The sequence below is a fragment of the Suncus etruscus genome, chromosome 12 (genome assembly GCF_024139225.1).
Source record: "Suncus etruscus isolate mSunEtr1 chromosome 12, mSunEtr1.pri.cur, whole genome shotgun sequence".
Taxonomy (NCBI): domain Eukaryota; kingdom Metazoa; phylum Chordata; class Mammalia; order Eulipotyphla; family Soricidae; genus Suncus; species Suncus etruscus.
The window spans coordinates 76,157,384-76,184,987 of NC_064859.1; the positions used below are offsets into that span (position 1 = coordinate 76,157,384).

At 36.6% G+C, this 27,604-nt stretch overlaps 1 protein-coding gene across 1 annotated transcript in view; it reads right to left on the reverse strand.

Moving 5' to 3' along the window:
• Positions 1–27,604, reverse strand: part of ROCK2 (Rho associated coiled-coil containing protein kinase 2) — a 124,133-nt gene that overhangs the window by 46,759 nt on the left and 49,770 nt on the right. Inside the window, exons 2-7 of the mRNA XM_049784552.1 lie at positions 26,522–26,603; positions 24,039–24,139; positions 19,378–19,515; positions 13,337–13,597; positions 6,953–7,097; positions 4,179–4,317 (exon numbers count right to left, since the gene is read on the reverse strand). Of these exons, the coding sequence (XP_049640509.1) occupies positions 4,179–4,317; positions 6,953–7,097; positions 13,337–13,597; positions 19,378–19,515; positions 24,039–24,139; positions 26,522–26,603 (866 nt within the window). The remainder of the gene's footprint in view (positions 1–4,178; positions 4,318–6,952; positions 7,098–13,336; positions 13,598–19,377; positions 19,516–24,038; positions 24,140–26,521; positions 26,604–27,604) is intronic.

The following is a 27,604-nucleotide window of genomic DNA, read 5'->3' on the forward strand; positions in this document are numbered from 1 at the left end:
TACAACTTTAGATATTAAAAAGACCGTGGACCAGAATAATAATATAGCAGATAAGGTACTTAGAGTGATCCCTATAAGCAGAAGCAGGAGTAAGCCATGAGCACTGCCGATGTGATTCAAAAGCAAAAACAAACAAAAACACAAAACACACAAAAGACAGAGGACAGAGTACTTGCCTTGCACTAAGCCTACCCATGTTCGACCTACAACACCCAATCTGGTACCCCAAGTTCTGCCAGAAGTGATAACTGAGCAGAAAGCCAGGAGTATGCCCTGAGCACTGCCAGCTATGGGCCCCGAACCAAAATATTAAAACAAAAATTTTACAAAGTCCATAATGCATAGCAAACACAAAAAATATATTTGAATATGGATTTGTATCAAATGAAAGTGTACATGAGAGTTCCAAACAAAAACATTCAAGGACTGGAAAGATATTAGAGTGGATACACCATATGCCTTGCTTATGGCTGACCCAGACACCTGATATGAACCTTTGAGCTCAGTGATTCCTGAATGCAGAGCCAGAAGTAAACCCTGAGTATTGCCAGGTGTGTACCAAAAACAAACCAAAAAATTCCCCTGCATTTGCCAAAATCACATGGCCGGTGTTCAGGATATAAAATGATTCTTGGCAAAGAATCATGCAAAGATCTCTATTAATATCATATTTGAAATTTTCTTCCATTCTTAAATGTTATTCACATTATATTTAAAGCTGTCTAGATTTACTCTTTATATATATAAAATTGGAGAGTAGGGGGTTTGGGGCATACCTGTTGTTACTTTGGGTTTTACCCCTAGCTCTGAGCTCGGCGATCACTCCTGGTGGACTAGGGGACTGTATGTGGTGTCAGAGATGGAACTTGGGTTGGTAGTATGGAAGTACCCTACCAGGTGTTCCATCTTTCCAACTCTCTACTCTCAATATTAAATTTTTTAAAAATTCGGGCCAAAGAGATAGCACAGCAATAAGGCATTTGCCTTGCATTCAGATGGACAGTGGTTCAAATCCCGGCATCCCATATGGTCTCCCAAGCCTGTCAGGGAGTAAACCCTGAGCCCTGCCGGGTGTGACCCAAGAACCAAAACCAAAAAACCAACGAAGAAAAAAATTTTTATGCCAATAAACTTCTGGGGTGAGGCCTTTTTGTAATCAGGTCAAGGATTTTTTTTCCATTTTCTCCATTTTTCTGGATCTATGCAAACATTGGCGATTGCCACTATCACACCTTTACTATATTTTTTTACTCTTATCCTTTAAGGAAAAAAATACAACTTACTAAACTTAAAAACAAATTACTGTAGTAGAATGCCTGTCTCGAATACAGGCAGGGGATGGGAAGGTGTAGGGGGTAATGAAGGGGGGAGTTTTGGTTATGATTGTAACCCAAATATGATCATGTTACTTAAATAAAAAAAAATCACTGAGGGGCCGGGCAGTGGCGCTAGAGGTAAGGTGCCTGCCTTGTCTGCGCTAGCCTTGGACAGACCGCGGTTCGATCCCCCAGTATCCCATATGGTCCCCCAAGCCAGGAGCGACTTCTGAGTGCATAGCCAGGAGTAACCCCTGAGTGTCACCGGGTGTGGCCCAAAAACAAACAAACAAAAAAAAATCACTGAGGGGCTGGAGAGAGAGCACAGCGGTGGGGCCTTTGCCTAGCATGCAGCCAACATCCCATATGATCCCCCAGCCTGCCAGAGGCAATTTCTGAGTGCAAAGCCAAGAGTAATCCCTGAACACGGATGAGTGTGGCCCAAGCCAATCAATCAATTAATAAAGTTAAAAAAATTACTCTGAACATTATTTTGAATATAAGAAACCATAATGAGCGATTTTTGAGTCCTCAATGACAATGGCACAGAAATAAGTATCTGAGTTCTTTATCTGGCTTAATATAAAAATAAAAATATCAATATAGAACATAAATGTACATCACTTTAGTATATGCAATGTACTGAATATTATGTGCATTTAAAATTAAATTTTAAGTAACGAGGCCAGAGCAGTGGCTCAAGGGTAGGGCTTTTGCCTTGCACGCAGCTAACCTAGGATGGATCATGGTTTATGATCCCCCAGCGTCATATATGATCCTCCAAGCCAGAAGTGATTTCTGAGCACATAGCCAGAAGTAACCCGAGTGTCACCGGGTGTGGCCCCCAAACCAAAAATAAATAAATAAAACTTAATCAATTTTATTTCCTTTTAAGGAAATATAAATATAAAAAGGGAAGCCTGTAAACTTTATTTCTTTTTTTCATTTTTTTTTTTTTGAGGGAGAGGGAAGGGAGTTATCTTGTGATATTCAAAGTTATTCATGACTCTGTGCTCAGGAATGTCCCCTGAGGATTTACCAGGTCAGCTGCAAACAAGCCAGGTGCCTTACCTCTTGTACTATTGATTCTCTTCTGCTCAAAACCTGTAAACTGTAATATATGCTGTATCCTATTTTATATTTTATAAATTATGGCCATCTACATCAACTCTATCTTGTTCTTAAATCAAATGTTATACATAATGCTTTGAACTACATATATGTTGTTTAATTATAAAACAAATGATTAAAATTATTGGCAAACAAAAAATGACAAACTTCTCTAAGGTGAAAAATTAACTTCCCTCATCTCAAATAAAAACATATATATATATATAGTTTCACGAGAATGAGGGAAAATTATTTTTATTTTTATTTTTTTTTTTGGTTTTTGGGCCACACCCGGTAACACTCAGGGGTTACTCCTGGCTATGCGCTCAGAAGTCGCTCCTGGCTTGGGGGACCATATGGGACGCCGGGGGATCGAACCGCTGTCCGTCCTAGGCTAGCGCAGGCAAGGCAGGCACCTTACCTCTAGCGCCACCGCCCGGCCCCAGGGAAAATTATTGATAATGCAATATATCCAACTATATCTTCTGAGAGTCAATTCTGCACATCACTCAATTTAGTAAGTTCATCTCCAAATTCTACCTTTAATATTTTATCCTAAAAAAGTATGCAGAAGATGAATGTTATGTAAATAGGCACTGCAATACTGTTTACCATTACCAACATCAATCAGGCATGTGGAGGAGTCATAACGTTAAGAGATTGGATGAGCTTGGTCTCCATTTCCAAAACCATGCAGAAGCTAGTGCCCCCACGCGTACAATATATATTGATAGTATTATATGCATATAGTTTATATATGCATAATATCCATCTTGTATTGTGACCTTGATACTGCCCTACAGAGCTCATTTCTAATCTTTTACTGCCTCAGTCCCAACCATTATTTCCCCCCATTTACCCACCTAGGTGCAGCTCATGACATGAAGCTCACCACATAAGAGTGATGAGTGCAGTTAGAGCAACAACTACACTGAAAACTATCATAACAATGTGAATGAATGAGGAAGGTAGAAAGCCTGTCTCGAATACAGGTGTGGGTGGGGTGGGGAGAAGGGAGATCTGGGAAATTGGTGGTGGGAATGTTGCACTGGTGAAGGGGGGTGTTCTTTACATGACTATAATCATACAACTACAATCATATTTGTAATCACGGTGTTTAAATAAAGATAATTAAAAAAAAGAGATTGGATGAGGGTAAAAACATCTTTTATGTGTTGATCCTTTTATAGTATATCTAAATATCACAAATACAAATACTCTTCTTTTAAAAATTGCATTCAAAGACATTACATTATAATTGTGCATATGTGCACAATTTATACATACGTTTACTTATTTGCTATGCATTATTTTACCAAATTCTTTTTGTTCACTTTTTAGACACGGAGTTATAATTAGAGTTAGATCATAATAGGACAAAATGAGGAGGCTTAGTATTTTAGTAGACCAGGCTCAGTATTTTGAAGTGGCGAGCCCAGAATTGAAAGCAATCTTAAAAAGATTGGTCTTATATATAAATAAGAGCTAGCTATACTTTCATTTCTACATATTTTAAAATTAAAGAACTCCACAAAGAAATCTAATATAGGGACCAAAGTGATAGCACAGTAGTAGGGCATTTGCCTTGGATGCGGCCAACCCAGGATTCAATCCCTTGCATCCCATATGGTTCCCCCCAAGCCTGCCAGAAGTAATTTCTGAGTGCAGAGCCAGGAGGAACCCTGAACACCACCGAGAGTGGCCCCAAAACAACTATAAAACAACAACAACAACAAATCTAATGCATATTACCTGTCTGTTAAGAAGGCACAGATGAGATTCTTGGCATGTTTAGAAATTTCTGCATCTTCAGGGAAAGATAGTGAGTTTTTATGATCCATAATTTTGCTATATGTTCCTACAAGTGAATCAGCATAAAATGGAGTATCTCCTAAAATTGCAATAAGACACACAATGTAATAAAGAATGCAAATTAAATATTTCCACCTATCATTTAAACATCTTTAAGTTTTTCTCATGCATGAAAAAAATCTATGAGCTAAGTGTCAATAAAAAAATATAGACACACTCCAAGAATGCATTTAAATTTTAATACTAGTGTACCTTTATTAGGAAAGAAAATCAATGTTAATTCCAAAGATTTGTTGGCTTTTTTAATAACATAAGAAAAAAACAATTTACTGAATTAAATAAAATTTATATTAAAATTTCTGTTCCCAAGTGACATTAGCTTCATTTCAAGTGCTAGATATGACTAGTGCCTACCCTTCTGGACAGGGCACATAAAATCATTTTTATCATGATAGATTGGACTATGCAACTCTAAGATGCCAGTTCTATTATTTCACATGAGAAGCCAGCCCCAGTTGTATGATATGCAATTTGCCTAAGACAACACATAACGAGAGTTGAAAATGTCAGATATGATCTGACATTAACAAGTTACTATTAAGGGCCGGAGAGGTAGCACAGTGGTAGGACATTTGACTCCTGGCATCCCATAAGGTTTCCCAGCCTGCCAGGGGTGATTTCTGAGTGCAGAACCAGGAGTGATCCCTCAGTACCTCTGGGTGTGGCCCATAAACCGATCAATCAATAAATAAGGTTATAAAAAAAAAAAACCCACCAAGTTACTATTAAAGATAAAGTAAAACAAAACAAGAAGATAGGCAAAAAGGTGAAAGCACCATTTTGGCTTTGAAAGAGTAAAAGGTTAATGCTAAAGGCACTCTGTCAGTATACCTCAACTACAAATCACAGAAAGCACAAACTTGAATTTCCTAAATTAGTTCATTCAAAAAGGCTATACAGCTAGTTAGATCTTGTTTGTTTGCAAAAAGGAACCAGAGGAGAAGTTTTGAATTTAAGATTTACTAGAGCCTTTTGGGGGGATGATTGGAAGCCCAGGAGCAATTCTTATAGATATTTAGCTGGTTGTACTGGGTCTGACAGTTATTAACTAAAGTTACAATAGGAAAAGATAAAATCATGCAATTTGCCACAACATGGGGATGGATCTGGAGAGGATGTTGAGTGAAGATAGAGATAGGCACAGAATGATTTCTCTCATATGTAGGCTATAAAGAGATTTTTGTAAGGGAACAATAAAGCCTACAAGACCATAGAAATCGAAGAGCAGCGGTAATGTTAAGAAGCTTGTCAATGGATTGGATGGGAGGAGAAAGGGTGAGACAAATTAGGAAAGGTAACACTAGTAAAATGATGGAGGGGAAGTGCCTACCTAAAGGAAGATTGGGGGATGAAAGAGAAACTGGGGCCGAAAAAAAAAGAAAAGAAAAGAAAGAGAAACTGGGGCACTGGTAGAAAGTGGACACTGGTAAAGGGACTGGTGTTAAATAAAACACTTGGAACAGTAACAAATAACTTTTTTTTTTTTTTTTTGGTTTTTGGGTCACACCTGGCAGTGCTCAGGGGTTACTCCTGGCTCTATGCTCAGAAATTGCCCCTGGCAGGCACAGGGTACCATATGGGATGCTGGAATTCGAACTACCGTCCTTCTGCATGAAAGGCAAATGCCTTACCTCCATGCTATCTCTTCGGCCCAACAAATAGCTTTTTAACTGTAATTCAGTGATTTAAAAAAATTATAAAAAAAAGACAAAATCTCCAAAGTAAGTCATATTATGAGGCTCAGCATATAAGATTTATGTAAGATATAGAAGATGTAAGATAAAAAGTTTAATATATAATATAAAAATATTATATGACTAATCAGTATTTAAACTGGGAGTTTACATTTCTTCAGCAATAACCATATTCAAGTTAACATGCAAATTTTATATTTTTCCATGACTAATTTTTAGTATTCAGAAATTGTCAATAGCTACATTTGTGATTTTACTGGAATACAAAACAATTATTATTGTAACAGAAATAATTTAAAAAATCTTTAAATTTAAAAATATAATGAAAAAAATAAGAACTAAAGTACTTTAAGTTCTCTATTATTAGAACACTAATAATCTTATATTTAAAGGACTTTTAATTCACAAAGGTCTCAATAAAAATATTTTTTAAAAAGGTATATATTTGAATTTAAAGTTTTTGGGTTTTTTTTTGGTTTTTGGGTCATACCTGGCAGCACTCAGGGGCTATTCCTAACTCTGCCGGCAGGCTCGGGAGACCATATGAAATACCGGGATTCAAACCACAGTCCTTCTGCATGTAAGGCAAAAGCCTTACCTTAATGCTATCTCTCCGGCCCCAGAATTTAAAGTCAGGGAAACTCCACTTCTCTAGGCTAAAGGTAACCAATTTCCTCATACTTGCAGATTCTTAACTTACAGTTCAAAGTGTTATGAGCTGTAGAGATAGCACGGCAGTAGGGCATTTGTCTTGCATATGACCAACTCAGAACAAACCCCGGTTCGATCCCCAACATCCCCTATGGTCCCTCGAGCTTGCCAGGAGTGATTTCTGAGAGCAGAGCCAGGAGAAACCCCAAACCAATAAATAAATAAATAAACAAACAAACAAACAAATAAAGGGGGAAAAGTGTAAGAAGGTAGGTTTTTAAAAAAAATCTGTTTAAAATATTTACTTACCCACCAGCATCTCAAAAAGGAAAACACCCACAGACCACCAATCACATTCTCGCCCATAGTAACCATCACCTCCTTGTGATTTTAGAACTTCGGGTGATATGTAATCAGGTGTGCCAACTGCTGTATCACAATGCACCATGCCTGTCTGAGTAAATAGCAGAGATAAAAAAAAATAGGTGTGTAAAATATTTTAAAAGATAGAAACAGAAGTGCAACTTATTATTAATCATCACATAGTGGCTACAGAAGAACTTCATTACTGATTCCAAGGATAGAGGATTATTAAATATGCATAAATAAAAATGTTAAAATATGGGAGATTAGGAATAAATCCAGTTTTAAAATCAATGAAAATACATTAGCTATCAGGAAATAAATCGACCTTTTGTTTCTTTTTCTTATACTAAAACATATAAGAATAACATGAACAAAAGTGATGACTTTAAAGCACAAAGTCTGTGAAAAAAAGTGTCTAGTTTGACAGTTAGGATAAAAGACATGGGAGTGAGATGGGATAGAAAGATACTACAGTAGACAGGGTGGTTGCCTTGCCTGCAGCCTAACAGCTTAATTCCTGATATTCCCCATATTATCCCCAAACCTCACCAGGAGTGATTCCTGGGCACAGAACTAGGAGTCTTGGGGCCGGTGAGGTGGCGCTAGAGGTAAGGTGCCTGCCTTGCAAGCGCTAGCCAAGGAAGGACCATGGTTCGATCCCCTGACGTCCCATATGGTCCCCCCAAGCCAGGAGCAATTTCTGAGCCCTTAGCTAGGAGTAACCCCTGAGCACCAAGTGGGTGTGGCCCGAAAACAAAACAAAACAAAACAAACAAACAAACAAAAAACCAGGAGTCAAGTAGGAGTAACTAAACTAGGAGTAACCAAACCAAACCAAAACAAAAACTTATTTTAAATGGGAAAATAGAACAAATAGTTAAAATAAAATACCTGAGTGATTTAAAATTCAACTCCAAGCTACAAATTTAAGAGAGCTGTGGCAACAAGATATTTAGAGAAAATACAGGACCTTCCTTGCTTGCAAACAACCCTAATTCAAATTCCTGGCACCAAACATGATCCACCCCCTCTCCCAAGCACTTCACTCCTGAGCAGAGCCAGAAATAGCTGTTGAGCAACCACTAGGTGTGATCCAAGCTCCTCCACATTTCATCCAAAAATATTTGGCAAGATGATAAATACCCATACCTCAGATTTTGGAATGTAACAAAAAATAAGCACTATCTGATGTCTTTTTGTCAAGAACTCCTAAAGAAATATGCCTGTGTGTTTTTTAGAATGTATACATTCTATAGGCAGGTATCTATGCTGCAAAAAATTAAGTGACTACATGGGGCCGAGCAGTGCCACAGCTGAAGGGCGTTTGCCTTGCATGAGCTAACCTAGGATGGACCTTGGTTTGATCCCACAGGGTTCCATATGGTCCCCCCTGAGCCAGGAGCAATTTCTGAGTGCCTAGTCAGGGGTAACCCCTGAGCGTCACTGGGTGTGGCCCAAAAAGAAAAAAAATTAAATGACTACAGTAGTACAGTACTAAGCAATAGTAGTAATTTATAGTACTAAGCATTTTACTTCTAGCTCTATCCAATTTTGAAGGCTAAAGATCTCACAGAATAATTTAAATTCTCTTTATTTTATTTTTAACCTTTTTGGTTTTGGGGGGGGGCACACTAGGTGATACTCAGGGTTTACTCTTGGCTCGGGGACCATATGAGATGCTATTCTTGGCTCTGAACTCAGGAATTCTGGTGGTGCTCATTATGATAAGGAATGCCAGAGATCGAATCCAGGTTGGCCACCAAGGCAAGGACCCTACCCATGGTATTATCCCCCTAGCCTCTAAACAGGGTAACTTTTTTGAGATTTATTTAGTTTTTTAAACTGCAACTTGCATTCAAATCCAGATTAAGGGGAAAAGAATAACAGTAACTAGAAAACTATGGACATTATAACTTATCTATTGTAAAACTTAATGAGATACTATTATGGTTTGTAACAAATTAGATCTAAATTAAGATTCTAAATTAAATTACTTTAGATCTTATAGGGTGATTTAATTTTACGTTTAGCCATGGCAAAAATATACTTATGATAATAAAATATAAAATTTATATTATTCAAAATATAAAAATTATAAAATGTATCATGAATCTCTGTCCATGTTATATGTCTAGAATAACATGCAGATTATACATTATTACATGACATGTATAATATATAATAGGTTAATTATATAGACATAAATCTCTGTTCTACAGATATGGAGATAAGTTTACATAATATATATATGCTTAGTGGACCACTTAGGATCTCTATCACACATCTTTCAGAAAACAAAAAAACTACGTACAAAACTAAGACAGATCATTTTCAAAACTATCAGTAGGAATTCATATTAGGCTTTGTAGATCCTGTCTATAGATGTACAGTTGAATGAGAATAAAATTGAGCATTTCTTTTTTTTTTTTTTTTTGGTTTTTGTTTTTTGGGCCACACCCGGCAGTGCTCAGGGGTTACTCCTGGCTGTCTGCTCAGAAATAGCTCCTGGCAGGCACAGGAGACCATATGGGACACCGGGATTCGAACCAACCATCTTTGGTCCTGGATTGGCTGCTTGCAAGGCAAACGCCGCTGTGCTATCTCTCCAGGCCCAAATTGAGCATTTCTAATAGTCTTTAGATGGTAAGAAGAATCAGAAGCAAAGTGGGGAACTTTGTAACATCATTTCATATAACAGTGAACAACCAGATTATATCATTTGCACTATAAAATTTTAATAAAAATTATTTGTTCTTTAGCATTATATAATTCTCTATTCAAATTAATTGAGGAATAGAGATTTGGATAAAAACCTATTTCAAAAGTTGGCTGTTAGTTTACTTGACAAGAAAATCAGAGATCTTTGTTCAAAGATACAGATAGAAATAAACTGGAACATGACAAAAAGTAACTGTCAAATCACTAGTTTACATAATGAACAAGAAGTTAATACATAAACAAGAAGTTAAATTTTAAAAGATCAAAATAAGATGCACAAATCTGGCAATTTACAAAAAGAGGTAAGACTGACAGGTGTATGAAGAAATATTTGACATCATTAGTTACAGCTAAATACAATTTAAAAACTATTATACCAACAGACTTGGTAACATTTAGAAAGTTAATAATAGAAAAAGCAATTAACGATATGGGAAAATATGATTTCTCATTCACTGCTAACTAGAGATCAGATTTACAGCAATACTAGAGATCAGGGTATACTTTCTGTATCCTGTAATATAGTAATCTCACCTTTTGGCTTGTATTTAGAGAAAATCTTTGTCAAGTTATACATAATAACATGTATGAATCTGTTCTACATGGAACTATTAAAAACAAGGAGCTAGATATGACCTCGGAGGGCTAGTACAGTGGTGTTTGCTTTGCACGCTGTTGACCCAGCTTTTATCCCTGGCACTCCATATGGTTCCTCAAGTCCCACCAGGAGTGAGCTCTGAGCACCACAGAATGTAGCCATCCTCCCCCCACTACAATATAAGTGCTTGACACATACAATGTGACCTGGGATTCAAAAAAATTAAATTAATAGATACAACAGTTTTAAGAATTAATAAGATAATTCACGCATATTTGGGATATTGAACAATAATTGTTTAGCAAATAAAATAAAATTTTTGTACGTACAGTTTGTACAAATACTAATAATCTAAAAGAACTTATAATAAACCTATTACAGTGGCTGTGTATTTGGGAAAGAGAAACATAATAATAAAAAGAAGGGATCTTGGGGCTGGAGCCCCAAGGCATCTGCCTAGCCCGCACTAGCCTAGGATTGACCGCAGTTCTAGGATGAACCGAAGTTCCATATGGTCCCCCAAGCAACTTCTGAGCAAATAGCCAGGAGTAACCCCTGAGAGTCACCGGGTGTTGCCCAAAAACCAAAAAATAAATAAATAAAAATAAAAAGATGGGATCTTTGTAAAGAGTACTAATGACAGTTAAGTTGAAAGCCCAGAATAACTACAGGCATTTGAATTAAAAAAAAAAAAAATGGCAGAGTGTGAGAGATAGTACAGCAGTAGGGTGCTTGACTTGCATCAGTCAACTTGGATTCGATACCCAGCGTTTCATATAGTCTCTCAAGCAAATCCAGGAGTAATTTCTGGGTGCAGAGTCAGGAATAGCAACCGAGCATTACCAGGTGTGGTCCAAATGCAAAATAAAAAAAGGCTAACAAAATATGAAAAGTCATTCTTTTTGGTTTGTTTTTGGGTCAAATCTGACTGTGCTCAGGAATCATTCCTGGTGGCCTCGGGGACCATAAGAGTGCCAGGGACTGAACCTGAGTTCAATCTGCATTCAGGGCATGTGTCCTACCTCCTGTACTACTGTTCTGGCCCCTGGAAATCATTCTTTAATTTACTTTGTAAAGGAACAATTTAAAATACTTAAATAGCTAATGTAATGTTTACTCACACACTTGGAAAATTATGTTTTAAAAAGCAATTTCAATTATGTTCCCCAATACTTTTTGTTTTGTTTTGGGCCCTACTTGGTGATACTCAGAGACCATAGGGGAGGCTGGGGATCACACTTTGATCAATCATGTGAAGGGAGCATCTTACTCACTGTACTCTCTCTCGACCCTTCGGTTTTCTTCCTTTCTTTCCTTTGTGTGTGTGTGTGGGGGGGGGGGCATATCTGGCAGTGCTCAGGAATTACTCGTGGCTCTGCACTCAGAAATCTCTTCTGGCAGGCTCAGGGGACCATATGGGATGCTGGGAATCATATCCAGGTTGGCAGTGTGCAAGACAAACACTGTTCTAAAGTTCCAGCCCCCAAGTTTTCTTAACAATCTTTACCTACCCTAAAAATTGTGAAACTTAGGGGTGAATACAGATTTCTTTCTCTGCATACACCTAAAGGTTTCTGGCCTATTGAAAAATCGAAATAGTCAAGGAAATGTACTGCAAAAATATTATTTATTAAATATAATAAATTTTAAAGGGTTAGTATGCTATCATAAAATTATACTTTATTTTCATTAAAGATAATGTTGCTAATCATTCCATAAAGACCCATGTGGATTCTTTAGTACAATAAAATATTTCATCTACTGGGGCTAGAGAGAGAGCATGGAAGTAGGGCATTTGCCTTGCATGCAGAAGGACAGTGGTTTGAATCCTGGCATCCCATATGGTCCCCAAGCCTGCCAGGAGCGATTTCTGAGCATAGAGCCAGAAGTAGCCCCTGAGTGCTGTGCCGGGTGTGACCCAAAACAAACAAAAAAAATTTTTTTTCATTTACTAAGCATTGATTAGTATAGAATATAGGAACAGACCAAAAAGGAAGACAAAAACTGTAAGGAGATGCTAAGTATCAGTAGTAGATAGGAAATACAAATCTAGATTAGAATGACTTATAAAGTATAACGCAAATTCTAAATAGGTAAGAACATTATCATATTAATTGTGGTAAGACAGGTTAAGATTATAAGAGAATACTCTAGATGAGGTCAATTCTAAGCTAAGTTTGGAAAGTTATGCTTTAGGTATTTCCTAAAGATATGGAAAAAATTTTCCTAAAGATAGGAAAAAAATTTTAAAAAGCACACATGTGCACAAATATGAGATTAAAAGAGAGAAAGTCAACTTAATTAAAAATGATTGTGCTTCATAAGAACACGGGGTTAGAAAAACTGCAAAATATTTAATTTATTGTCAACATAAATTTAGAAACATATACATTTAAAAGTTATTTTTGTAAATTGCCTCTAGATCTACCTCTTGATAGAAAAAAATTACATAAAACATGATTCTGTATTTTAAAAGGCAAGATATAATTCTGTAACAAAACTAAATATCACAATAAGCTAAGAGGTTAATTCAACAGAATCTATTTGTCATTATATAAAGTATTGGACAGTTAAGTAAAGCAACACAATAAATGATGTCCCAATTTTATTCATGATGGCTGATGCACAGAGTGGGTACAAGAAGGCAAAACTTCTTACCTAATCTTTTGTATATGGGATAAAGGTAATAAGAAACCTAAGTTCCTTAATTTACTGTACTTTACTTCTTTACCTAGATCAGAATACACATAATCTAATACTGATTGGTAGCAAGAGTGTCAATATTCAATACGTAAGATAATTAAGTTACCTGAGAATTTTGTTCCCTTGGAATCAGTAGCTTACTAATGAAGCACTCTAAAGGTAGTTGAACATTAGAAAAGAAAAAATGTTTTGGCTGGGTTGTTCCAGTTAGAAAAACTGAATTTATCTTTGTTTAAAACTATTAAGCTCTGATTTGAAGTTTAAGTTTCTAAATAACTCAGAACCTTTTTACTCATTAATATACTTACCTCATCCATCTTCATACATGTGCCAAAATCTGCAAGTTTCAGATGTCCATGTTTATCCAAGAGCATGTTGTCAGGCTTTACATCTCTGTGAATTAAACCCATGGAGTGGATAGCATCCAGCGCAAGAACAACTTCAGCTGTATAAAATTTGGCCCATTTTTCAGGTACATCATAGTTACTCATAAGGTTTACAAGGTCTCCACCAGGCATGTACTCCATTACCATGTAAAGATACTTCTCATCTTGAAAGGCACAAAAAAGCTACAAAATAAAATTTAAATATTTTTTTAAAGAAAACTAAAACCATAAATAGAATAAAATCCAACAGCTATTCTTAATATTATTTAAAGGCAAATAATCTTAGTGTCCAAACAACTGACTACTTTACATTGGTCATCATTAATAGAAAAGTAATTAAACATAACTTAACATAGATATCTATATGCTTAGCTATTAAAATGCATAAATACAACATTTTGCTCTTAAAGAATACAACAATCTAAATAGAAGCATTTTTACAAATAAATAGTAATAAGAAAAAACACACACAAAAAAAAGAATGACAGGAAAGCTAAACTTGAAAAAGTTTTCTGAGAACAAAACAAATCATTGTATATAACTCACAGGAAAGAGTCAAGCAGGTAAAAACAGTTCAGAGAAATCCTGAAGACAGCATATTCAATGGATACAGAAGGAGAATAAGCCTCATATCTCTGGAAAGAACAACTGGCAGCCATATGGAAGTAGGAGAGAGCAGTAAAGTGGGGGGTTTTAGGTCCCCTAGTAGTTCTCAGGGAACACTTTCAGTAGGTCACATGTAGGTATGCTAGGCAGATGCTAGACTGATAGTCTAGGTATGCTAGACTGATACTAATTACTTTGGCCATGACAGAACATGACACAATGCTTTCTCCTTTCTTCCCTTCCTCATTACCTTGCTCATATCAAGCAACAAGTGGCAGTGTTTCATGTACCAGAGTAAATGGTACTGACCCATAGAGATGGAAAAATCACAATCTCAATCTTCATATGTCCTACCCAAAAAAAGTCCCACCATATCAAAAGTAAATGCAAATAGGGGCCAGAGCAGTGGCACAACCAGCAGGGTGTTTGCCTTAGCACACGATTGACCTAGGACAGACTGCGGTTCGATCCCCCGGCATCCCATATGGTCCCCCAAGCTAGGAACGATTTCTCAGTGCACAGCCAGGAGTAAACCCTTGAATGTCACCGGGTGTGCCCCCCCCCCAAAAAAAAAAAAAACACAAAAGTAAATGCAAATAGAAAAAGGTTTCTATAAACAAATAGGAGCAAAATAGGATAAATACACCAACACTCAAGAAAAACAAACAGAAAACAATCAAGGGAGTGCATAACAGGACAAACTTAAGAACAGGCTCATTTGGCTGGGTACATGCTTTGTATCAAGAGGCCTAAGTTTGATCAATGAGCCATAAGTAGTCCCTGGGCACCAAATGATGGGACCCAAAAGTAAAATAAATAAATAAATATATAATACCATCAAAAGAGTAATGCCAGAGCAAATAATAATCTGAAAAGGAACCTGTAACTTTAAAATTATAAAACGCATGAGAACAAACCATAAAACTAGAAGTCTGATCGAAGGAACTTTTTTCAAAAACACATGACATAGCCTCAGGCATATGTCTAAGGGGGAAATACAGCACTGAGCTAAATTCCAACGTTTAGGGCCAGGGAGTTAGGCCAAAGAGTTGGAGTGCAGGATTTGCATGTGAGTGGCCCTCATTTGATCCTAGCATCACAGGATCCCTCTGAAAGCACTGCCAGAAGTGACCCTTGGCCCTTCCACTGAACCATCAACCTAATTGGCTGAGACTTATGGGCATGTTTTCTGGGTCTCCTGAGTACCACTTCACTTGGTAGCATCACTAGGGAGGTCTCCCTTTCCCAAAAATCCGAGACTGAAAAAACATCCAAAGGGAAAAGAAACAGTAAAAAATCCAACAGAAAAATCCTCATTTCTAAAAAGATATATATACAAAAACATTTGAATAATATTAGCAAAAGTCACTCAGTCAATATAATAAAGGCAACAAAATTATATCTTCAATTTAGGAAAATAACTTTGATCTTGGAAACTGTCAGGCTAGAAAACAAATGACATGGCAAGATAACTATATATATGTACATTACAGAAACTCACAAATCACTGCTAACTCTACAAGCATATTTTCATTTGAACAAGTATCATTGGCTTGTTTCTTTACTTGCTTATTTCCACTCTGGAGAAGCCTGTGTTCTCTCTCAAACATGAGCTTCTCCCTTTATCTCCCCTTATATCATTATTAATAATAAAAACTTTCTTCATTTACACACACACACACACGACTTAATTCTGATACTAAGTTTATCATAGGAAAGTCACCAAAGATATAAGAATATCTACAATTAAGATCAAGGTAGGATCAAAATTAGATATTCACATGAGAACAAATAAAATGTAATTATTAAATAAACCCACTGAAACCTAAATGCTGGGTTTACCTTTGGCAAAAACCAAAACATTAAGACAACAGAATTATCTACATAGAGATCGAAGTAGCAAGGTAGGATACAAAGGTAGGAAAAGAAAAATGAACACAAAAAGCTTTAATAATCAAAGTTTGGTTAAACTGTTCTACATTAAAAGTAAAAACTCCTATGAATCAAAAATCGTATTAACAAACTCAAAAGGCAAGCTATACACAAGAAATCAGTGCCCAAAAGTAAAAATAAACATTCACCCAAGAGCATAACTACCAAGAAATGTCTGTTGTCTTTCCTCAAAAACCCGTAACCCAAAATAATATCATGAAATTTCAAAGGAAGATGATACGGGCTCTACAAATAACAAGTAATCTTCAGTTATAAAGATAGCCCAAAAGTAGTGGAGTAAAAAACTGTTCACGAAAGAAGAGCTATGATAGAATAATTAAAGGTAATGTAACTTTATTTCTTTAGAAAGAAATTCTAGAACGAAAGGGGGGATATTATGTAAACACCAAGAAAACACCCAGAGATTATGGACTTTAGTTCCTAACAGAGTGTCATATTCATTCATTTATTGTAACAAATGTAACTTACTAAAGTAAGATGTTAATAATAGGGACACTATAAATAATAGGAAACTATAAAAAGGTACATGAAAATTCCCTACCACTTACTCTATTTTTCTGGAAATTTAACTTCTTTTATAAATAGAATATAAATAGAATATAAAAAATAAACAAGTTGATATTTGGCAGTTTTAAAATCCTATTATGCATCAGCATTAATAGAACATCTGCAATTAGAGAGGTAACACTGTGAACCCTAATTGTATAATGCTATTAACATATTATCTCTCCAAAAAAATTTTAGTAATTATAAATTATTTATTATTATTATTTTAAAAAATTCTCTCCTTACAGGCCTGATTTTTTTTTTTTTGTTTTTGTTTTTGGGCCACACCCTGTAACGCTCAGGGGTTATTCCTGGCTATGCGCTCAGAAGTTGCTCCTGGCTTAGGGGACCATATGGGATGCTGGGGGATCGAACCGCGGTCCATCCAACGCTAGCGCAGGCAAGGCAGGCACCTTACCTGTAGCGCCACCACCCGGCCCCACAGACCTGATTTTTAAAACATACTTATATTTTAAGTTTCATCAAAATGTTTGTAAACTCTTTTCCTATTACCTAAGTACTACATAATATTACCTGATGTTCAGCTAGGGATATAGCTGAAAATGCTAGCATGCTGCTTTCATGCAAGTCCACCAAGGTCCCAAGTATCTGACCTAGTAGAAGTAACCTCCAAGCAGTGCCAGCTATGTTTCAAAAATGTGTCTGTTTATGTGTAAAATCATATAAACACATTTAAGATTTCATGACAAAAATGAAATATTTACTTTTTGAAATTTTATTTAAAAGCCTTTGTTTTTATTTGGGAGGGAGGTTACCCAGCTATACTCATATCTTACTCCTGGCTCTGCACTTAGGGATCATTTCTGAGAGACTTGGGGGACCATAATGGATGCAGGGTATCAAACCTGGGTCAGCAGCAAGTAAGAGAAACACTTTACCCACTGTATTATCTCTCCAGCCCTTTTATTGTCAGCTTTTAAGCGATGGTTGGGAATCAAACTCATACATGCAAGCAAATGGCTCTACTGCTGAGTCACATCCCTTGCCCCATAATGGTCTTTTCTATTTGTTTCATAAAATAAATAACAAAATAAAAAGGCTAATTCAAATTTCCTAGAGAAAAAAATTTAATTGTCAAAAAATATATAAGGTGAACTAATGAAAAGACACCAAACACTACAGAAATTAAGGCAATATGATTTTGATATAGGAACAAATGACATGTCAACGTAATGGAACAGTCAAGAAAAAAAACGTAAGTATATGGTAATTTAGTAAATGTTATACAGGACATTTTATTTTCTGTATAGAGAAAAGACAGATTTTTAAAAATACCAATGGAAAAACTAGCTATCCATTTGGGAAAAATAAATCCTACATTACATAAAAGTCAATTCCCTTGTAATTTAGAAACAAACCCCCCCCCCCAAATGCAAACATAAAAATACTAAGTAATATATAAAAGAAACATGAGAGTACAGGGGTTAAAGGGGTTAAAGTACTTGCCATGCATCTTGAAGATTTATTTTACACATCAGCACCCAGTGGTATTATTTCTGGCATTGTCTCATGGGTGTATCTGGAGGTGCTTTGAGTTCCATATGTGGTGCTGGTTTTCAGGGTGGGCAGGATTCAAGCCCGGGGTTGGCAAGATTTATTTTTCCCGAATGGATAGCTAGTAAGTTACATTTGTAACTTTGGCCAACATGAGGAATAGTATGGTACCCGGCCGAAGGCCCTTTTGCCAAGCTTAGGGGAGACTACAGGGCTCCGCCTCCCCACCAACAGCCTTCCCTCTCCCTCCTCCCAGAACTCCAGGGCTATCCCTGGGCCCCTGCCCAGAGGATCAGTGAGGTGGGTGCCGGGGAGGAGTTTAAAGGGGACCCCAGGCTTTCCCCAAAACCCACCCTGCACAAGTAAGGCTGTCTTGGGGAGTAGCTGGCAACTTTCCTCCCACCAGTGTCCACTCTCAAACGGTGCGGAGGCTAATGCCCCTGCGCATAAAGTATAGTTAGTTTAATAGGATATCATACAGTTTCATCTATGTTTACAATAAACAAAATGTCTATATGTTGTATACTTTCCCTTCCCCATTGGCTCATCACCTTACAGGCTCATTTCTAGTCCTTTACTCTCACTTCCACTGCCTATTACCCCACATTTAAACATTTTTATCCTCAGTTCTTTACTCCTTAAAAAAATAAAGCCAGTAAGAAATATAATTGAAAAGGAGACAAAAAGGTTATAAATACCTTACTTTGCAATCAAATAAAGCTGTATTTAGGAAATCAAATTTTGGCTTAAGGACTACAGAAAAATCATCCAAATATTTATTAAAATTTTTATTGTATAAATTCGTTTTTTCCCAGATTGATTATTGTCCCTTATACATTAAAAAAAAAAAGAACCAGCAGAGAATAACAGCATACCAATTATCAATCCAATGTGTTAGCAGTATTAAAATAGAGAAATTGCAATAAATAGTTGCTTCTATATATCAATTTAAGTATTACATATGGTGGAATGCTACTTAGGAATATTAAAAAGTATATAATAAATTTTAAAAAGTATATAATAGGGGCCGGAGCGACAGAACATTCGGGTAGGGCGCTTGCCTTGCAAGCGCTTCACCTGAGTTTGGTCACCGGCATCCCAAATGGCCTCTGAGCTTGCCAGGAAGGCGTCCTGAGCAAAGCTAGGAATGGCCCCTGAGCATCGCTGGCTGTGGTTAAAAAAAGACAAAAAAAAAAGTATATAATAAATTATACATTATAAATGATACATTATATATAATTAAAATTATAAATTATACATTGTCACTATAGCAATGAAAATTCAACTTCTATGAAGTTACAAACCTACTTTTAGATATAAAATAAATGTATAAGTATGCTTACCTGAACTACCCAGGGACTGTTGGCAAAAGCCATAATATCTCTTTCTTCCCAGAAAAAAGCAGAATCTGATCTTTTTATCATTTCAAACTTACTAAGAAGCTTCATTGCATAAACTTTTTGTGAAGCCTTATGACGAACCTGTGAATTTTTTAAAAGATAAAATTGTTGTTAATCTTTATGAAAAAATTTTTACTAAGATTTAGCTATAAAGTAAACTGTGATTAAATAAAAAGCATAAGCAGAACATTTTAAAGAAAATAAAGGAGAAAAATCCCCAGTAGACTATTTTATGAAATATACAATATCTTTCAGCATTGGGTTCCATATAGATTTCACCTAAGTAAAAAAATGAAATTTGTAGAACTTTGTTCCTTCATGTTAATAAAGATGCTAAAGTTTAACAATAAGATGCTGTCTAACAAGAAACATAATGAATGTGCTTATATCCCCTCACTATCAGCATAAGAACCCAATACATTATATAGCAAGGAATAAGTATTAAAGGGTTTTATTTATTTATTTATTTAATTTGTTTATTGATTTATTTATTGTTTTTTGGCCCGCACCCGGAGGTGCTCAGGGGCTACTCCTGGCAGGCACAGGGGACCATATGGGACACTGGGATTCGAACCAACCACCTTAGGTCCTGGATCGGCTGCTTGCAAGGCAAACAGCGCTGTGCTATCTCTCTGGCCTCAAAGGGTTTGTTTTAAAGGAAAAAAAATACTGCCAATAATATGACTGTCTAATACATTTTATCTTCTCATTAGTGTTCAGTGATAAAATTACTTGAAAATCATAGAGATTTTAAGTAGAACCGAGATTTAAAAGTAGCTTGAATCCAGAATCAATGCTACTAATCACTTAGGCTAATTCTATAGATGTGTGCCCACAATTAGGATAATTTGCAAAGCAGAAGAGGGCCAGATTGCCTCTGTTGAGCTAGTGTTGAGTTGGTTCCCTTTTCACTTAACATTTGTCAGTTTTTTGTACAACATTACCCTACTTATGGTTGTAGAAAAGAAGATAAGCTCCTGAAGAGAATGGACAGATCATAAACTAATTACCTAGCCCTATGTCTACCACATTAAATCACAATTTATATCCTGTCACTCTTCTTCCTCTTCAATCTATTTACATTCCTTTAGTTTCTCTAGCATCCCCTATCTTTCTCCAAAATACTTTGGTTTGTTTGATGGGGAAGACATGATCTCCCAGCAATTCTCAGTCAACCAGGCCAGGAGTTGAATGTAAGAGCCCTAGTATACAGCACTCTTCAGGTCCTGTAGTGAAGGAGACTAACTAGGCCACCTTGGCCATGTGAGGGGGGAGAGGGGGAAGAGGAATAGACTCTACGGCCTTACGCAGTGATGTTCGAGGACCTTGTACTTTATTAAGTAAGAATACTCAGGGTACCACATGGTAGGTAGAGGAATCAATAACGCTTAAGGTTATTAAAAAGGTATTAGAAAATCCATCACACTCCATAACTTCAATCCCACAAAAAGTCTAAAATCTTCTTTATTGGGAGGTGGGGGGGATCGGATCACACCAGCGGCGCTCAGGGACTACTCCTGGCTCTGCACTTAGAAATTGGTCCTGGCAAGCCCTACTATCTCTCATGCCCCAACTAGATCCTTTTTTAAACTTAACTAGAATATAAATTCCTCAAAGGAATGACCCCTGTCCCATCCAAAATAGGACCTCATTAGAAATCCATCTGCTTTCTTCCACCTGATACAACTTTTGTCACACATCAAAATATAAGCTCAACAAAGGTAGGGATAGTCCAGACTCATCTAAATTCACATTGTATCCTTGCTACTATGTACAACATCAGCATTAATAATAAAATAGATGTTCACTATGGATTTGGTGAATGAACTAATGGGCTGCAGTGTTTTAATTTAAAAATGAGCCAAACTATGATTTCCAGTTCCTACTTGCACTGAGTTTTTACACAGGTGACATTCCTAGTAAGAGCCAAGAGATTCAAAGGCCAAAAAAAGGGAGAACTTCAGTGGGGTCACAAGGGCAGATATGGGTTGGGGGAGACACTGGAACACTCTGTTGACAGAGGGTATATTTCTTGAATGTTTTATGAATTTTTTATGTTACGAATAGCAGTTTTGTGAACCATGGCAACTAAAATTAAAAAAAATAAAGAAAAAGAAGAAGACCAAGGATATAGTCCAGTGATAAAATGCATGCCTCACATTTACGAAGTGATAGGTTTAATCCTTAGTAACCCACCCCTTATTTAAATATTTCTAGCTCTTGAAAAGTACTGCTTATATTTGGAATAAAAAATATTGGATAGCATGGAGGTAAGGCATTTGCCTTGATTGTGTAAGGTTGGTAGTTCAAATCCCGGCATCCCATATGGTCCCCTGAGCCTGCCAGGAGCGATTTCTGAGCATAGAGCCAGGAGTAAGCCCTGAGCGCTGCTGGGTGTGACCCCAAAAAACAAACAAACAAAAAAATTATATTGATGAAAGTAAGGAAAACCAATGGAATTTTCATTCTCATTTCTCCCCCATAGAAAATATATTTGGAAATAACAAAACACAATGAAACAAAGAATTTATGTTATAAAAGTTAAATTTTACCCAATGCATGCATGTACAAAATTATACTTTTCTCAGAAAAGTTGACTGTACTATGCCTACAATGAAAATGGTGTAGGAACGGATCATGAAAACAAATGAAAAGACATCTAGGGAAATCAGTCTGTCAAATAGTAATGTGAGTCCAGTTCATTTTTGACAAAATAAAACTGCAGATTTAATTAATGGTTTTCATATTTTTTCCATTAGCACTTTCAGTTTTTAAGAATCTGACAGTAACTTGGATAAAATGTGAAGGCAGGTCCAGAAAGACAAGTACAGCAGATAGGGCGCTTGCCTTGTACCCTGCCTGGTATCTCTGAGCACTACCAAGAGGGATTCCTGAAGCCCGAACCAAGAATTCCTGAATACAGAACCAGGAGTAACCTCTGAGGATAACCAGGTATATCTGGGTATGGTCGAACCGTATTCTCCTCCAATCCCACCCCCACCCCACAAAGTGAAGTCAATAAAATTAGGATGAGGGAGAGATAGCAAGGGAGGGAGGAAATTTGGAAAACTGTCTCTTCTAGTTACCTAAACTTCCCCACCTATAAAATGGGTATAATAGTAACTATCTAGAATGGGGTGATGACCCTTTTCTGCCAAGGGCCATCTGAATATTTCCCAACCCTAAACTAGAGTGGTATTAAAGAACAAAAATTAAAAAGAAAAAAAAAGATCCTGAAAAAATAAAGAACTGGGTCTGAAAATGAAACTAGGTATGAAAGAAAAAAAAAAAAGAAGAAAGCTTTTCTTTTTTTAAAAATATTTTGTGAACTGGACCCGGAGAGATAGCACAGTGGTGTTTGCCTTGCAAGCAGCGGATCCAGGACCAAAGGTGGTTGGTTCGAATCCCGGTGTCCCATATGGTCCCCCGTGCCTGCCAGGAGTTATTTCTGAGCAGACAGCCAGGAGTAACCCCTGAGCAACGCCGGGTGTGGCACAAAAACCAAAATATATATATTTTGTGAACTAAATTAGGTTATGTAAATGTGGTATACTATAGATGTAAAACTGTTCCAACAATTGCCAGCTTCTTTCAAGATTTGTTGATTGGAAGGTTGATTGCATAGGTTTTTCTTTGTTCTACATGTTTTATGGCCAAATGAAATTTAGTATAAAAACTAAGTTTAAACAAGTTAAAGAATTAAAAAGAAAATACTTTTTCTAATCTATAATGACTTGCTCCTATAGAAATCCATAGTAATCACAGCTTCTTTCAGTATTCTAGCAATAAAGCTTACCACTATTGAATAGGAAACATTTACTGCCATACTATAAGGACAAAACAGGAGTCTCAGACTTAGATGATGAAATAGGAATATTATTGTTTTCACTTCTTTCCTAGAATGAATAAAGAGATTAAGCCCAGAACTTTATCTATGCAAGGCAAAATAAAAAACTTTTGTCCCAGAACTATATCCCCAGTCATATATAGTACTTCTTTCTTAATCATTTCGTAAACATAGTATTTCCAGTTGGTACTGCTTTGGCCTGCAAAGATAAATTTTAGGTTTACTTTCAGTTAATAAAATATCTTTGTTGGGTTTAATCATACATTTGTATAAATCTTGGTTAGCAAGATTTATGAAGCAAAGATAAAATATTCCTTCCAAGCAGTTGAACACTGAAGTCAATGTAATCTTATGATAAATTTTGCAACTCAGAATTGAAAGAAACCCTGTTTTTATAAAGCATTGGTCTCCTTTTACAGATGAGGCTTTCAAGGTTGGTATGACTTTAGCAAATTAATAAGTTCTTGTATGGCCAGGCATAGAAACTGTATTTACTCAGGGCATACTGGAAATGTTTCTAATACACAAATAATAAAACAAAGAGCAGGAAGTTAAAGACCAAGCAAGGGACAGAGTGATAGTATAGCAGCACATAGGGTGCCTGCCTTTCACAGACAACCCAGGCTCAATCCATGGTATTCCATATGGTTCCCTGAGCGTTACCAGGAGTATTCATGTGTAGAGCCAGAAGCAACCCCTTAGAACTGCCAGGTACGGCCCAAAAACCAAAAAGAAAAAGAGTAAAACAAAAACTTACCAACTGAACTTCGCCAAAAGCACCTCTTCCAATAACTTTTACAACATCATAGTCTTCTGCTTTCATCTGTAGACCTCTAATTTTTTTAACTATTTTCTCATCTATAATTTAAGAAAATTATAGAATTTGTCATATCAATCATATTTAAAATATTTTAAAGTAATTACAACCTGTAAATAAGTTTTTATTGCAAGAAATTCTGGGCTTTAATCTTCAGTTAAATCTTAAGGTCCTTTAGTTTGATTGGTTTGGGCCACACCCAGAGTGTGAACACAGAGATCATTCTTTGGGGTGCTGGAGTACCATATGTGGCATCACAGTTTGAACATGCTACATACATGTAAGGTAGGCAGCCTACCTCTGCCCAAAACTGTTAGTTTTTGAGAACTGCATTTAAAAATTTAAGATCTACATTAACTTTGCATCAAAAATTACAAACCCTACAATTTATACCATTTAAATCAACACTATAAAACTAGCCATCAAAAAACAGCAACTAAAATATTCTGTTTCCTGGTTCAGAAACACTTCAGGGGTTAGGGCACATGTTCTTCATGCCCAAGAACCTCTGCTGCATTTCCTAACACTGTACCACAGGGTATAAACCCTGCCACACCAGCAGGACCTATTGTTCCATTCCAGACTATGGGCCAATATCATGGGAGTGTACTGGGATTTGACACACACACACAATTTATGACTCTGTTGCTTGGCAAATTAGATAACAGATAACAACTAAAACAGTAATGATCCAAGCAATCCTGGAATACTTGCTAAATAACTTCATTTAAAACTATCATAAAATGGGCCCGGAGAGATAGCACAGCGGCGTTTGCCTTGCAAACAGCCGATCCAGGACCAAAGGTGGTTGGTTCGAATCCCGGTGTCCCATATGGTCCCCTGTGCCTGCCAGGAGCTATTTCTGAGCCGATAGCCAGGAGTAACCCCTGAGCATCGCCGGGTGTGACCCAAAAAACAAAAAACAAAACAAAACAAAAAACTATCATAAAATTACTTGCAAGACTAATCTCAATAATGATTTCTGATATCCTGTGTTGTTGTTTTTTAAATAGTAATTGTGATCCAGGAGATAATAGTGTAAGACAAGAGCCTTGCATGTGACCAACCCAAGTCCAATTCCCAGAACTGCAAATGGTCCCTGGAGAACCACAGGGGTGAGCACAGAATCAGTCTTAGGCCTTGAGCAAGAGTGCAGAGCCAGGAGTAACCCCCTGAGTAATGCCAGGTATGGCAGAGCTAAATATGGTTCACCATATTCTACCAATAAAGTAAAATAAAAATAATCATAAAAAATTTGGGGGCTGAAGTGATAGCACAGCGGCAGGGCATTTGCCTTGCACACAGCCAATCCTGGACCAACTCTGGTTCGACTCCTGGCATATCATATGGTCCCCTAAGCCTTCCAGGAATGATTTCTCAGTGCAGAATCAGGAGTAACCCCTGTGCGTGGCCGGGTGTGACCCAAAAACAAAAATAAAAACTTATTTTTCATATGGTAACTACAAAAGAATTGCTAAATCAGAAAAACAGCCTACAACTGGCAATTCTAAAGAGTTTACTTTTTAACATTTAAGATGTAAGCTAATTAATTTGAGAATTCCTTTTCCTAAAATTCAATTGCACCTTCACTGTAACAACAATCAATACTCAAACTTATACATAATGATAAGATCTGTTATCTTATTATCTTTCATTAACTAGACTGAAAAAACTACATTTTTTACAAACATAAAAACTGCCTTAAGAGGGCAGAAGAATTGTCAATTTAAAACTTTGGGGGGGAGGGGGTGCGGAGAGATAGCACAGCAGGCATTTGCCTTGCATTTGCAGGTCCAGGAGGGACCTGGTTCGATTCCCGGCACCCATATGGTCCCCCACCGGCCAGCAATGATTTCTGAGTACAGAGCCAGGAATAACCCTCAGCACCGCTAGGAGTGGCCCAACAACCAGTCAATCAAAAAAGTCTTTAAAAAAATAAAAAAGTAAAATAAAAATTCTCTCAGCAGGGTCAGATTAATAGCACAATGAGTTGGCATTTGCCTCCTATGTAATGACCCGATCCATGTTCAATTCCTCACAGCCTATATAGTCTCCCATGCCCACCAGGAGTGATTTGTGAGGTCTGAGCCAGGAATAACCCTGAGCACTTCTGGGTATGGCCCCAAAACAAACACAAACAAAAAACCTTCTTTTGAAGCTGCAATAACCTATAGAGAAATTAATGTTGAAAATATTAATTTATATAAAATTGTGAAATTTACCCACTTTAAAAATTTGTTAGGCAGTTTTCCTTTAAAAACAAAAAATATGCTTTTAAAGAAAAATTAAAAATATAACTAAATAATATTTAGTATAAGTTGTTAAATTGGGGGTTATAATAATATTAAATATAAATCTCTTTTTAGTGCAGTTATAAGATCAAACATTAAGGTCAAGTATTAATCAAGTGTTAAAATACTTACATCTATTTAAAAAATTGTCTATATTCTTGTTTTTCCTCAACGCGGGAAAATCCAAATCAAGGACCAATGAGTTTAAGCCATCCTGTTTAAAACACATGAAAAGAGGAAAAATAAAGTTATTTTCAATTTTTTCAAAATGTATTTTTAAAGTTGTATATGTTGTTTCTGTTTCTTTTTTCTTAAAATAATGTCTTTATTCAAGCACTGTGATTACAAAAACATTTGTAGTTGGTACATGTATGTAGTGTTTCTGCTGAACAAATGTCAATTAACTTTAACATAAAATTACCCAGGGGTTCAATATTCAACAGCTTTAATTAATTTCCTACCTCTGCCACAAATATTATAACTGGATTATTTGTTATTTTAGTCAACAGGAAGAAAATGTCATTTAAAAAAATATACATTCACTATTGTTTTTTTTCTAATCAGACGTCTTCTTTTTCTCTCATCATTTCACTGATCAGTAAAATTTCATTAAGATTTTAACTTTAAGAAATAACATCCAGGAGCTGGAAAGATAGTACAAGGTTTAAGAAAAATGCTTGCATGCAGCAAACCCTTGAGATCTCTTACATGGGAAGGTCCCTCATGAATCACCATGTACAGCAATAAAGGAACTCAAGCACCACAGGATGTGTCCTGGTTGCTCCTCTACCCCCAGTACCACTGGGATAGAGTAATCAAAGGCATTGCAGGGCTCCAGCAGCACTGCCTCATCAAACCCTCACATTCAACCACCAGCCTGACTCGCCAAGAATCCTTGGTATATCTAGATCAACTGAGTGCTAAATGGAAGAACACAAAAAGTAACATCCATACAAAAGAAATTCCCATTCAAATAGAATTGATTTTGTATCTAGTACACACAAAGAATAAAAACCCTCCCAAATAAATAACACTATCCTTGGGGGGGGGGGGGGGGGGAGGCACATGCAGCAGCATTCAGGGGTTACTGCTCAGAAATCACTGATTTCTGAGGGTTGGGGGACCATATGGAATGCTGGATATTGAACCCAGGCCTGTCCTGGGTGGGCTGCATGCAAGGCAAATGCCCTACTGCTATGCTATCACTCTAGCCCT